The 12,583-nt window shown below is 49.2% G+C and overlaps 1 protein-coding gene across 1 annotated transcript in view; it reads right to left on the reverse strand.

Moving 5' to 3' along the window:
* arhgef10la (Rho guanine nucleotide exchange factor (GEF) 10-like a) overlaps positions 1 to 12,583 on the reverse strand; it is a 93,997-nt gene that overhangs the window by 47,338 nt on the left and 34,076 nt on the right. The window contains exons 14-17 of the mRNA XM_034533264.1: positions 12,539 to 12,583; positions 11,613 to 11,770; positions 9,156 to 9,271; positions 8,032 to 8,159 (exon numbers count right to left, since the gene is read on the reverse strand). The exon at positions 12,539 to 12,583 is cut by the window's right edge and continues 101 nt beyond it. Coding sequence (XP_034389155.1) covers positions 8,032 to 8,159; positions 9,156 to 9,271; positions 11,613 to 11,770; positions 12,539 to 12,583 — 447 coding nt within the window. The remainder of the gene's footprint in view (positions 1 to 8,031; positions 8,160 to 9,155; positions 9,272 to 11,612; positions 11,771 to 12,538) is intronic.

The raw sequence follows: 12,583 nt of genomic DNA on the forward strand, positions 1-12,583 counted from the left end.
AGTAAGCTTCGGCTTGATGTTTTCTTTTTTTTTTCCGCCTGCAACAGCGACGACCGCACAGCTCGGTCACACTGAATCGCTTCGAGGTGTGATCCCACGCTCAAAACGGCCGTAATGTGTGAGCGCCGCTGGAACCGGGCACGACTCGTCCAGGCTGTGATTAGGGAAGGCTGTTCGGAGCCCGATCTCACAGGACGTGTGTGTGTGTGTGTGTGTGTGTGTGTGTGTGTGTGTGTGTGTGTGTGTGTGTGTGTGTGTGAGACATAAATGCTCTTCCTCTTGCAAATGTACAGCATTCAGTGAAATAAGGAACATTTTGCATCACTTAATGATCTTTAAAAAATGTTAAGAAATACTACAATACAAGACAACATCTTACTGCCCGTTATTATCATTACATTATTATTGTTTCTATTATTATAATCAGTATTATTATGATTCTCATTATCGTCGGTATTATTATCTTCATTTTTATTTATTTAATTGTATTTCATGTCAAGTGTGATCCCGAGGAAATACTTTAACGTTTGTATTAATATAAACGTTAGATAGATCAAGCGGATGCTTGATTATGTTTATATGTGTGCAATCTGTATATTGAACAACCTTCACATGAGTAAAATCAAAAGCAGTCCCTCCTAACTGAAAATCTTTTACGCTGTTTTGTGTGCCGTGAAACTTCCTTGAAAATCTCAAAAGAACTCTTTCACCTGGTTCAACAAAAGGAGGAACAAAAAGGGGGGCACAACGAGGACACACATTGACAGAGCGACGTATCGAAGCTGCGGAAGCGGAATGAAAACATCTCCACGGACCTCCGTGGCCTTGAAAACCGGGTTCGGCGATGGAATCCACCGCGAGCGCCGCGAGAGAGAGAGAGAGAGAGTCGACCGCACCTGCAGGAGATGAGAGAAGCGAGCTGCAAAACTTTTTTTCTTTCTTTCTCGAGCCTGCAGGCTGGTGAGCGTTTTAATGTCGAGGACGTTTGATGTGTTTGGGCGGAACGGTCCTTTAACCTCAAAACACGCTCCGATTCTGGGAAAAAACAACTAAGCCGTTTTGCTGCTGGTGAAAATGAATGAAAACAGACTCATTAACCGAAAAAAAAAGGTCAAGAGACAGATGTTCTTCTTCCTCTACAATGTCACGCATGTGAACAGAGCTCGCTTACGGCCTCGTGACACGTCACGTATCTTTTATACTGCAATTTGCATTTTTGCCGGGGCCCCTTTGACAAGTGGTAAATACGTTGTCAACGTTTCCTCATTAAAAGGGGTGAGCGGCTGCATGTTTGTTGTTGCGGTTCCCGATGCAGAATTCAAGCACAGACTATTTGCCAAATGTCACATCTTAAAAAAACTAAACTAAACTCTGACTTGTTTATGACAGAAAAAGGAAAAAAAGCAATGCAAAAATAACAGAAAACGGCATTTAGGTAAGTGCACTTTGGGCTGTGTTTGAGTGACAGGTGGGAGAAGGTCTTGGAACTCGCCCTTTCGAAAGATAACGGGAGTTACTAATCAAAAGTTGCGTTATGACCATAAAATGGACCTCAATCTTCCCGAAAAAAGGAAAAAGGCGCAAAGATGTATGCGAGTGCCGTCAATCATAGTCCTGAGGTGGAAAGAAAAGGAAAATAGGAAGGTCAGACGCTGAAAATCTGTGCATCTCTCGTAAAAAAAAATGAAAATACATGTTATGAAACGCAATGCGTATGATTTTTTTCCCATCAGCCCCAGGAAGCTCGATGCATAACCGCGGTGACAAACCAATAACCATCGGTTATTCTAGGGAGTCGCACCTCAACATTAAGCTTCCTTTAGCTAGTGAAATGTAGACCGCCGGGCCGTGCCCTTATAAATATAAAATAAATACAGTTATAAATATCGCCCAGTGTGTTTAAAAATGTCTCTCCCCTGTCAAACGAAAATAAAGCAACTAACTTCTTTGTGCTGAGTCGGCTAAAAAGTCAGACCGGCCCCTGAGTTGGCGATGACTCATCCGGCTTTAATGGAAGTACGAGCACACGCGTCCGGCCGAGGCTGAGGTGTCGTTTTTTTTTTTCCTTTTCATTTTTTTAATAAAAGCACTAAGCAGCTTCTTTTTTTTCCTATTTTTTCGCAAGATAAAAGCACGTCTCGGTCACCTGCGCGACAGGGATTCTGAGGCGATGGAAGAAAGAAAGAAAGAGAGAGAGGGAGAGAGGAGAGTGAGAAGAAGGTGGTGTGTGTGTGTGTGTGGGGGGGGGGGGGGGGGGGGGGGGGAGGGCTTCACATTCAGACATCATTAGAAGGTAATTGAGGGGAGAACGGTGCGTAGCCGGAAAATGCTGCTCCTGTCATACCGCTGCTGCCCGCTTTGAATTCATTTTCATTTCATATCAAGGGTGGAAGAAAAAATGGTAGAGAGACACACACACACATAGGGAGAGAAACACAGAGAGAGAGAGAGATGCATTCGGGAACAGAATGAAGTAAGTAAGATCTCAAACTTCCTCGACAAGGACGTGTAATTCATACCATTCACTGCTTGAATATAGCCGGGGTAATTTACCAAAGACAGAAGGGGAGACGGGGTGTGACGAGAATACGACTCCTCCCTCGGTCGGAGCCTCTCCGGCGGCGGCCTCGTGCCCACGCGGCCTCGAACGCGTTAAACCGAGCGCCATTCCTCCCCTCGTGCCCGCTGATTGACAGCCGCAGTGCAGGTGTGGTGCACTGCCAGAGTAGAGAGAACTGGGGAGAGTCGAATAATAAAAAAAAAGGGGGAGGGGAGATGGGCATAAAGGGGGAGGAGCCAGCCCAGCTGATTTACAGGGGGAAGCGGGTCAGCGCCGGAGCACACGTGTGACCCTAATGCACAAGGACGGGACTGTCACGCACCCATCCTCCAGTTCACCTCCGCGGGGGGGGGGGGGGGGGGCACGCTCTGTAAATAGTGAGACGAGTTCAAGGAGACGGTTCAGCGTGGGGAGTTCGTTGATCTCTGAATTCTCAACGGGCCCGACAATCAGCCGCAGACAAATGCAGACTCGATGCGGTGGTGACGTGGGGGGAAGGGGGGGGGGGGGGGGGGGGGGAGGAGCCACAGGGTTCTCAAAATGAGCCAGCAAATAAACGAAAAATAAACGAGTTCCAGGTAAAAATGTCATCAAGGCAGCGCATCGGCTGTGACTCCTGCTACACACACACACACACACACACACACACACACACACTTTAACACACTACTCCTGTGTATGATGCAAGATAATGAACATGTGTTCAATCTGGTTACAAGTTAACTTTTCGTAAACCCACGCGCGTCGCTGCCGAACTATGAATTATTTTCCCAAAAACGTGAACGCTAAACGAGGCCGTTGAGTCGAATGTTACCACAGCAACTCACATTAATTCACTTCTAATATCTCGGGAATTGAGCAGAGCAGGAATTGTTAGCCGAGGAGGCTAAAAGACGCCTCTAAATGTGCGCTCGAGGTTATTGTTCCCCTCCTGTGGATGTACAGTATAAAAAGGGGTGTTTACTGCTTAAGCACTACAGCTCCGCGCGGCATCAAATAACGACGTTACGACAGCGTGAAGATTCAGCTTTTCGGGAGCCTATTTTCTTCTCCACTCCCCGATATGTAATTTCCCTGAGTGGTGTGCTTGCCGAGAGGAAGGCGCCGCGGCTCATCTGTTCAACATTCACGTGAGCCTTCGAGAAAGGCTGGGGCGGGCGGGCGGGCGGGGGGTGGGGGGGGGGTTTAGTCTTTCTGCTCACGCGGGTTTCGTGTCGGAGGATTTTAATTCACCTGACCTTGCCTGACCCTTTTCAGAAGACAGGGGTGCGCTTCCCCTTTTAAAATGTCTCTGTGGGTAATTTTCCTCCCCGGCGGACAAAGACGTGAACGCTCGCTCCCGCTTAACAATATTCACGTTTTGCTTCGGGCCTCTTGAGAGGGGTACATATATATCTTTGAGTTCATCTGACTGCGTTGGCTTCCAAATGAAGGGAGATGGGGGGGGGGGGGGGGGGGGGCCAGAGATCCTCCCTGATTGGCCACAGACGGCCACGTGACACGGCGAGACGGTCGAACCGTGGAGGAAAGCCAGTGTTTCGTGCACCAGAAGGGATTAAGTGACAATCCTAATTATATGGTTTATGTTTTTCTTTTCTTTTTGTTTTACGGCGTCAAGAATTACAGAGCATACGGGTATCTGAACCACGTAGAAAGATCACGAGGAGCCATCTAGAAGTGAAGATGAGATGGAATAACTAAGTAAGTAAATGAGCTTGAGGAGCACGTGTCCCAATGTGTTCTGACTGACTACACAAGATGCACCTTCAGCTCCACCCCGCTCTGCACCTGAGAACCGGCTACAACCAGACGACTGTGGCCTATTCCCGGTCGCTACCAGGTGTGAATGTGCCTGCATGTGTGAATATGAAGGAAAATAAGGCTGAAAACAGTGCAGAGCGGAGGTTTGGCGTGTGTGTGTGTGTGTGTGTGTTGCTCCTTAGTTACACATTTACACACTCAAGATGGAGGATGTAAACAGCTGTTGTAGGAACAATGAGCATTAATATAGCAGCAAACAAGTGTGCGTTATGTAAAGATATAGTGCGAGCGTGCTCCACCGCTCTCCTGACCAACGGCGTCAAAAGTTCTCACACACACACACACACACACACACACACACTGAGCTATTCCCTGAAGGGGTTGGGTTGCTGCTCCTATACCGTGTGCATCAAAACTGTGTCAAGACCCTACAGATACAGGACTGAAACACCCCGTCTGAAACACACGGGGAGGAACATAAGAATGAGGGGGGATCAAATGAGGCTTTCTGGGTCGAGCTCTGAGAGGAGAGTAACAACCGCTCGTGTATCGAGAAAGTGGATCAGATGGTCGATCGCTGAGGCATAATATATATATAATTAATTAATTAATTGCGGAGCTTAATCGCTCACCCACTCGCTGACTCTCGTGGCGACTTTTTGCGTTAATAGGGGTCCGCTCCGAGCCAGCGAAGTTAAAAAGATGAACGGCGTATCCAGAGGAAGAGGAACACAGTGTTGCTGTCGATTCATTTGTCATCTTTCAGCGCTGCGAACAACTCAAATTAAAATCACACACACACACACACACACACACACACACACACACTCACTCACTCACTCACTCGCGGTAAAGAAAGAGGACCGCTAATGAACCCCTGTCACACGTAGGCTGGCGCCTTTTGAGGCGGCCGTCAGGATTCTCTCCACGTACTCGGCCTGTTTGCAGTGTGGAGGCTGTGATGTGCTGCCTGACTGCAGAGAGTCGCTCGCAGCCACACATGAGGAGGACCGACTCGGTACGGGGGGGGGGGGCTCTGTGTGTGTGTGTGCGCTTCTTTGTCTGGGATGCAGGTGCATCTGTCAGCAGGAGGCGCGTGTGAATACATGGTAACGTACATATACGGACTCGACGAAGCACCCGGGGGTGCCCCGTAGATTGTTTCTCGGATTAGTAACAAAGCGGATGAGGATAACAAGGCGGTGTGTGTGTGTGTGTGTGTGTGTGTGTGTGTGTGTGTGCGTGTGCGTGTAGGTTGTGTGTGGGTCTGTTTTGTGAGAGACGGAGACGGCCGGTCTGCAATCTGCCACCGCTGCACCCTGGGTAGTGTCAGGGAGACTCGGGCGCCCACTGTGCCACCTGTCACCTGTCACCCCCCCCTCCTCCACAGCCGCCCGACTCCGAGGCCCAGCCTCAATTAGATTGCTATCACACAACCAAGATTGGTTCTTTTTCCCTCTCTCTCTCTCTCTCTCTCTTTCAGCTGACATTGTTACAACAACTCCGGGTTCAGCTCGAGGTTATTTGCTCGTACGTCTGCAGCTCGGACATACAGTACGTAGGGGCGTGAGATCGCTCCTTCGTCGGTGCAGTTGCTGATGACATTATCACCGGAACTCGGCAAACAGGGCGCCCCCTTGAAGGGGAATTGGCGGGTCTCTCTTGTAAGCTTGACATCTGGCTCCACCAAACATCTGAGTAAGCAGATTGGCCCTGCAGGCCTGGTGTGACAGCCGACGAGGAAGCCGCGAGATGTGGGAGAAGTGATCTGCACAGCTCCGCTGCTCAAGCTGTCACTTTGGCTTGGCTTGGCACCGTTTGATTCTCCCCGGCTCTGAAGCATTAGGCCCACTCCTCTGACTGCCGCTGCCCTGCCGGCACCAAGCCAAGTCTTTCATGGAGGAGGTCGATCATCGCTCTCGCTCTTTCTTTCTTCCTCTCCTTCTCCTGCTTAGTCTCTCTCGGCAGGGCTCTGGCTTCTCTATCGCAATCTTTTCCCTTTTTTGTCCTTCCCCGGCCTCTTTCTTATCCTTTCCCCACCAGAAGCCACGGAATGGGATCCATTATAATCTGCCATTATTTGCTATTCCCAGTTCCTGTGCAGTAGTCTAAGCTACTCATATGCTCTCTCCTTGCCATCTTTGTTCTTCTCTAAGTAGGCGTTCAGTCATTCCGTCGTCCCTCCGCCCACCAGGATCCACGTTGGCACGTTATCACGACCACTTTAAGATCCTTCGTATCGCAAGGAAACTTGCGGAGGTAAAACATTGCCAGTGTGCATAAAAACTAAACGGTATAAATTATGAGCTGACAGTTCACCTTTCTTTATTAACTCTTATGGAAATCGAATATCAAAAGCAAAGTGTTTAACGTTTGGATAGGACACAACCAGGAGATGAATTATAGCGTTCACTACTTTGCCAAGTGCAGAACATTTGGCTTTTCAGCGCGGCCCACTGTAAACATAAAATAATATGCCTCTTTGTTGAGTAATTCCCAAAAGTTCTGCACTAGGGTCCAATATTGCGGTGAAGGATAGTCCTGTCTAGTCAGTGCTTAAGTAACAAAAGAGGTCTGGCTCCACATTATTATTCTGTTGAAGGGGAAAGAAAATGCTCTGTCTTGTTTTTATTTCTTTAAAACAATCGCTATCGTTTTGGGCGCGGCTAACAACAGTTTGACCCAAAAATATGACTGATTAATGTTATCAGTTAAACAGTTTACACTAAAAGAAAAGAAGAAGTAAAAGAACAAAAACCAAGAGAAGACGTGACTTAATAGCTGGTCCGCCTTCAGTGAGCCTGTTGCTAACGTTCGTGCTAACCCATTCACTTCTGTCAGCAGGCTAGCAAGACACACAAAATGGACACGCGCGCTGCACCGCTACGTTCACAGCTGCTAACGTTACTGCTAGCTCATTACTCATCGCCACTCACGCTCCCTCGCTAACGTGACACCGGACCTGCGACGGTCTGAAGTAAAACCTGACAGATTATGCCAGACAGACACACGGCCGACAAACTAGCAGCTAACTGGATGCGTTTTGGAAACCTACTGGGTAAACGGGCAAAAAAGGTAGCGCAGATAGCGGAGAATGATGCGTGGGATACGCAGTGGTGGCGGTAGCGGCTTATACCCACAGTGTACGTCCGATTAGTCAAGACTCGGTGAAAAGTGCAGCAAAAAAAATAAGTGTCTCAATTAAATCCTGCTAAAAGGAACATTTTGTGGAGGCTCATTATTCTGTTCAAATACAGAGGGAGATGAATTATTTGAAAAGAATAAACTGTTCTCGCCTCTGATTTCCAAAAGTTCAGAGTGTCGTGTTGGCCCAGAGATCTTAGTATAAAAACATGAACCCCAGGTCAATGTTTTTTTATACTTTTATTTTTTATTTTTTACCCATCCCTCTTTTTCCTCTGACATTTTGTGCCACTTTCGGATCAAAACAATCCTTGTTTGCATGTACATTCAAATGTTTGTCCCTGGCTGAACATGACGGCCTGCTTCTGCCTATGTTCTTATAGTTATTGCATCATTAAAACCTCTTTGTGGAGTGTTGCTGGTCCTTCCATCATTTTCTTTTTGTAACTACGAAAGTTACCGAAAAAAAGCCTCCAGTGTCGCGCCTGCTTGTCCTGATTTGTTACAAACACATACGCGGTATACATCTTTACTCACAGCACCTTTGCATGCGAGTCACCACTCACTTGTCTGGCCTGCCGGGCACCTGCAGGCGTAAGCGACATTTGTTAGCGCTCTGGAGCTGTTCTTCTTTGATGCGGATGAGCCTCTGCAGAGCCAGACACCAGTCCTGGGCCACAGTGGTGTTCAGGTTCTTCAATGGGGGGGAGAAACGCACACAGTTAAAACTTGTTTCTTGGCTGTAGCGTACAGAAGGTGTGGAAAGCACACGGTACAGTACTTTATTTATATTCTTACAGGCAAACGGCCACTAATGCCTAAGTGCCGCTACATGGTTGTCACATTGAATCAACCTCGGCGTCCGTTCTACAGTCAAAGCCGACGAGCTGTGCAGGAAAAAATCTGTCATTTTAGTGCCGGGCCAATATCGCTCCTCCTGAGGACAATGTGCTCATTAATGCCGGGAGGCTAAGGTGCCACCATTAGCCCGAGAGGCTCTTTGGTGATTGCTGGAGTGCACCCCCCTGGCTGTGTTATGTAGAGTATGGTACGGTTAATGTGCGCGTGGCAGACTACTGGGAAGTGTCCTGATTTGAGCGCCACAGGAGGGGGAAACACAGCAAATCTGCCACTTCTATCTGGGATATCAGAGGGGAGATCTCAATCCCGACGTCGTGGCTCACCGTCGACGAAGACACGGACGGGAGACTTCATGCTTTTAGAAAAATCGATTGGGATTTGGAGCCATCAAGACTTGGCCATGCAAATCAGCTGTGCATACTTCAATTGTGTCCTGGCCGCCTTCTTTTGGTCTGTTCATCGGGGCTCAGGAGCTCTTAAGTGTTCCTGCCACTTACAGAAACCACGCTCCGTCTTTCACATATCTTCAAACAATATCTTGCGATTACTGGCTTCAGAAATCATTTTTGTATAAGGGAATATCACATTTGAAGGTCAACCTGTCGGCTCCTAAAGAAAGCCTTGAGAGAGCGGCGCTGTGGTGAATGTAATAAACTGTGACTGCAGAGTCAGCCGGATTGAGGAAAACTACGCCTGAGTTCTTACCTTTCGGCATTACCGGCTATATATGTTGTATGATACACATTCCCCCCCCCCCCCCCCCCCCCCCCCTCCCGTGAGACGGCGCAGCCACAGTGAACAGTGTAACAGGAAGTGACATGTAAGGTACCTGGTACATCCCCTGCAGAGTGCCCACGAGGAGGGTGACCTCCTCCACCACGGAAAGGTCGTGTTGCAGCTCCTGCAGCTCCTGGTAGAGCCGCGGCGGGCCGAGGAAGGCTTTGCCTGAGAAGTGGGCGACAAGAGAGAGCCTTGAGTTTGTAAAGAAGCACGCTTAGTTCATGTTATCAAGTAGTGGTGAGCTCAAGGTGGTTTAAACAATAACGTATACGCTATCTAATGTTCGATATTGAAGTCTTCTAAACAACGCCAAGAGGACGCGATGACATTGAGGACTCGTGGAAGTGCAGAGGGAAAAGTTGCTGAAACTCCGGTGGCGCTAATAGAAGAGGTTCAATGTGCAGACGGATCAATCTCCATTATTTGTTGAACTACAGAGGATGAATTTATGAGTAGAAAAAGATAATAAAAAAATCTGATGGAGAAACTGTTATTCGGAGCCATGATGCCCTTTCGCTCGGCAAAAAGCAATGCTGGTGTCTCATTAGACGCAAAAATTCAGCATCGATTGGCTGCCTTTAAACTCTCTCTCTCTCTCTCTCTCTCTCACTCTCTCTCTCTCTCCTACTGCTGCGAATCGATAGCTGCGTCTCCTCCTGTCCGCCATCCTCCGTCCCGGCTCCCCTGGCCCACATCTCCGCCGGCAGCAGAACTAGCCGAATTAAATCCTGCAGGTAGATTTTGCTCCGGAGCTGTCCTGCACTGTCACCGCCGCCACATAATAAAGTAGCAGAAAGAGCTGAGCCGGGAGGCGGGCTTAGTGAGGCGTGCTCCTCCGAGGGGACCCCGCTGCCTTTTGTCTATCCGCTTGCATAAGTGGAGCGAGAGTAAAACCATAAGAGGGAAAGGGGGGGGGGGGGCTTGCTCTAGTGTACCTTTTGGGGGTTTAATGGGATCTTTGTCACGGGCCGCCAGTGATATCTGTCAAGTGTGCAAATAAATCAATAGGTGAGGACGTCTGAAGGGGTCTTCCCTAGTCCTCTCCGAAAGGGGTCGCCTGGATCCCAGTCCAGGTCCACGTCGAGTCCTCCGGCGGCCGGCTGTTGGCCGCGGCACCGAGAGGTGAATGTGCTGAGTTGTAATCCAGCGTAATCCCGTTGGTGAGGCAGGATATGTTTTTTTTTTTTTTTTAAAACCCCCCCGGACACGGCTATTCACATCGCCCCCCCCCCACCAAAGGTTGCGCTGGAATAAGTCGGGCATCGAGCACTCGGTGGATTTAAAGACAATGCGGCTTTGCACACCTGCATAAAAAAAAAAAAAGCAGCGTGAGAGTTAACAAAGAGCAGGAGGGGCTTTCTGTGTGTTGGCAAGAAGAGACGGTGGGGAAGAGTCCGGTAGACGGGCCCGAAGGACAGCTTCCTCCAATAAAGAAGGCCACCGGGGGGGGGGGGGGGGGGGGGGAGAAGAGGAAAGACGACTCCATTTTGAGACCTTGCTGAGGGAACGCAGGATTTAGAGCAGACACCCCACTGAATGACATCACAGGGGATGAAGCTATAAATAGATGGGAGAGGCTGTCTGAAGGAAAACATTTTTTTGGGGGGGGGGGGGGGAACGGTCCCGCGGATGTTATGGGAGGTTTTTTTGTGATTACGGCGACTGCACCGTAAGAAGAGGAGGAGGGGAAAAAAAAGAAAAAGAGGAGAGAGAATGTCAGAAATCCAGCTCCGTTTCTTTGGGGCATAACATTTGAAGAGTTAGACGCCAGTAAAAGAGAGACAGCTGCATGGAGATGTAACCTTAAATGATCCCCGAAACCTTCGCTTGCCAAAGCTGTGAGTACACGTGAGGGGGAAAATAAGAGAATCCGAGCCGGCTGCTCTCAAAACAGTCGCTGCTTGCTGAGCATGACACGAGGAGCTCTGAGGAAGGCGCCATTCATTCATTCATTCATTCATTCATTCAAGTCATGGAACGTTAACACAAGAAAAGCCGGTACCATTACATCCCGATAAGGCTTCGTATCTCCTTTTTCCCATCCGAGGTCTGTGTACACCAGAGGTTACCGAGGGCTGGTGGGAGAACTTGGTGTTCTCGATCTACTGCTACTGGCTCTCTAATTGGGCCGCCGGAAAAAAAAAAAAAGGGGGAGGGAATAATCTACCGCAGATTGATGACTCCACTCCCGGAGTGTTTGTGGTCTATCAGAGAGTGAAATGAGACTGTGGGGATGCCGAGGCAAGGGTGCTCTCCACCAAGCCCTCATCCCTCTCTCTCTCTCTTCGAGATAAAAACAGCCCGGGCAGATTGGAACAAGTGACCGTCATCGCCGTCATCCTCACAAACACGTCCTCCATCAGGGATGCGTCTGCAGCCCCCTCCGCGGGGACACTTGAGAACAGCTACAGATTAGCCGTGCTGAGTCAGCGTAAAGGGCTGAAAGTCGGTTAACTAGAGGATGACAGATGGTGGGAGAGGAGGATATGGGGGGGGGGGGGGTTACCTGAGGCTCGCTTGACCCCGCTCTGTTGGAAGAGGGTGTCTTTGCTCTGACAGCCCTCCTGGCCCACCTCGACGACCTGCACCTGTTGCAGGGGGGCGCTCCACTTCATGGTGTACTTCGGGCCGACGGGGACCAGGCTGCTGATATCCGGAGGCCCCCTGGTGGAGATAAGGGCAAAAACAATAGCAACAACCCGAGAGACATTTGGTACCCCCCACACACACACACACACACACACACACACACACGCTACACCCGGCGCTCCAGTAGCAGGAGAAATGTCGCAAAAGGAAAACTTTTGGGAGTGGGAGAAAACTGTACCCCTTGGCTGCGAGTCAGGCGCTCATTGCTATTCATGTATTCCTGTAATCACGCAGACAATCAACATTGTGATCGGTTTGTCGAGATCCTGGAGGGCAGACAAAGTCAACTTTCGGGACACTCGAGTTGAATGAGACGTGGAGGGATAATTACTTTGATACTTTAAAGGCTGAACAAGAGAGCTTTGAGCAACATCTGTGACGGGGGGATGTACAAAATCCCTTTCCTGTTTACTACGCGAGAGAGAGAGAGAGAGGAAAAGAGAGAGCAAGAGATGTGATCAATGGCGCTGTCGCCGAAGATAAATTGGAAAGGAACCCCAAAAAAATGTTTAATGTCAGTAATCTAGGACTCCTGTAGCTGTGGTTAGTCCTTCTCCCGTTTGTTTAAAGCTGATAAAGCTCCTGCAACTCCAGATAGGGCTCAAGACCCCTCGCAGCTATTTCTCTGCCCCAAAAAAAATCCTCTAAAAAAAAGAAACGAGGGCATCCCATTAGAGCGCCGCCCCACTTAAGAGCTATTTTCTCCGAAAACCGTGCGGCGTAGCGGAGCCCCTCCTTTCATCTAAACTCACGACGTAAGCGGAGCGTCCGCTCGGGACTTACTTGACATTTATGTTGGCGCAGATGAGCACGTCGTCAAAGAGGAAG

This window comes from Cyclopterus lumpus, chromosome 5 (assembly GCF_009769545.1).
Source record: "Cyclopterus lumpus isolate fCycLum1 chromosome 5, fCycLum1.pri, whole genome shotgun sequence".
NCBI lineage: Eukaryota > Metazoa > Chordata > Actinopteri > Perciformes > Cyclopteridae > Cyclopterus > Cyclopterus lumpus.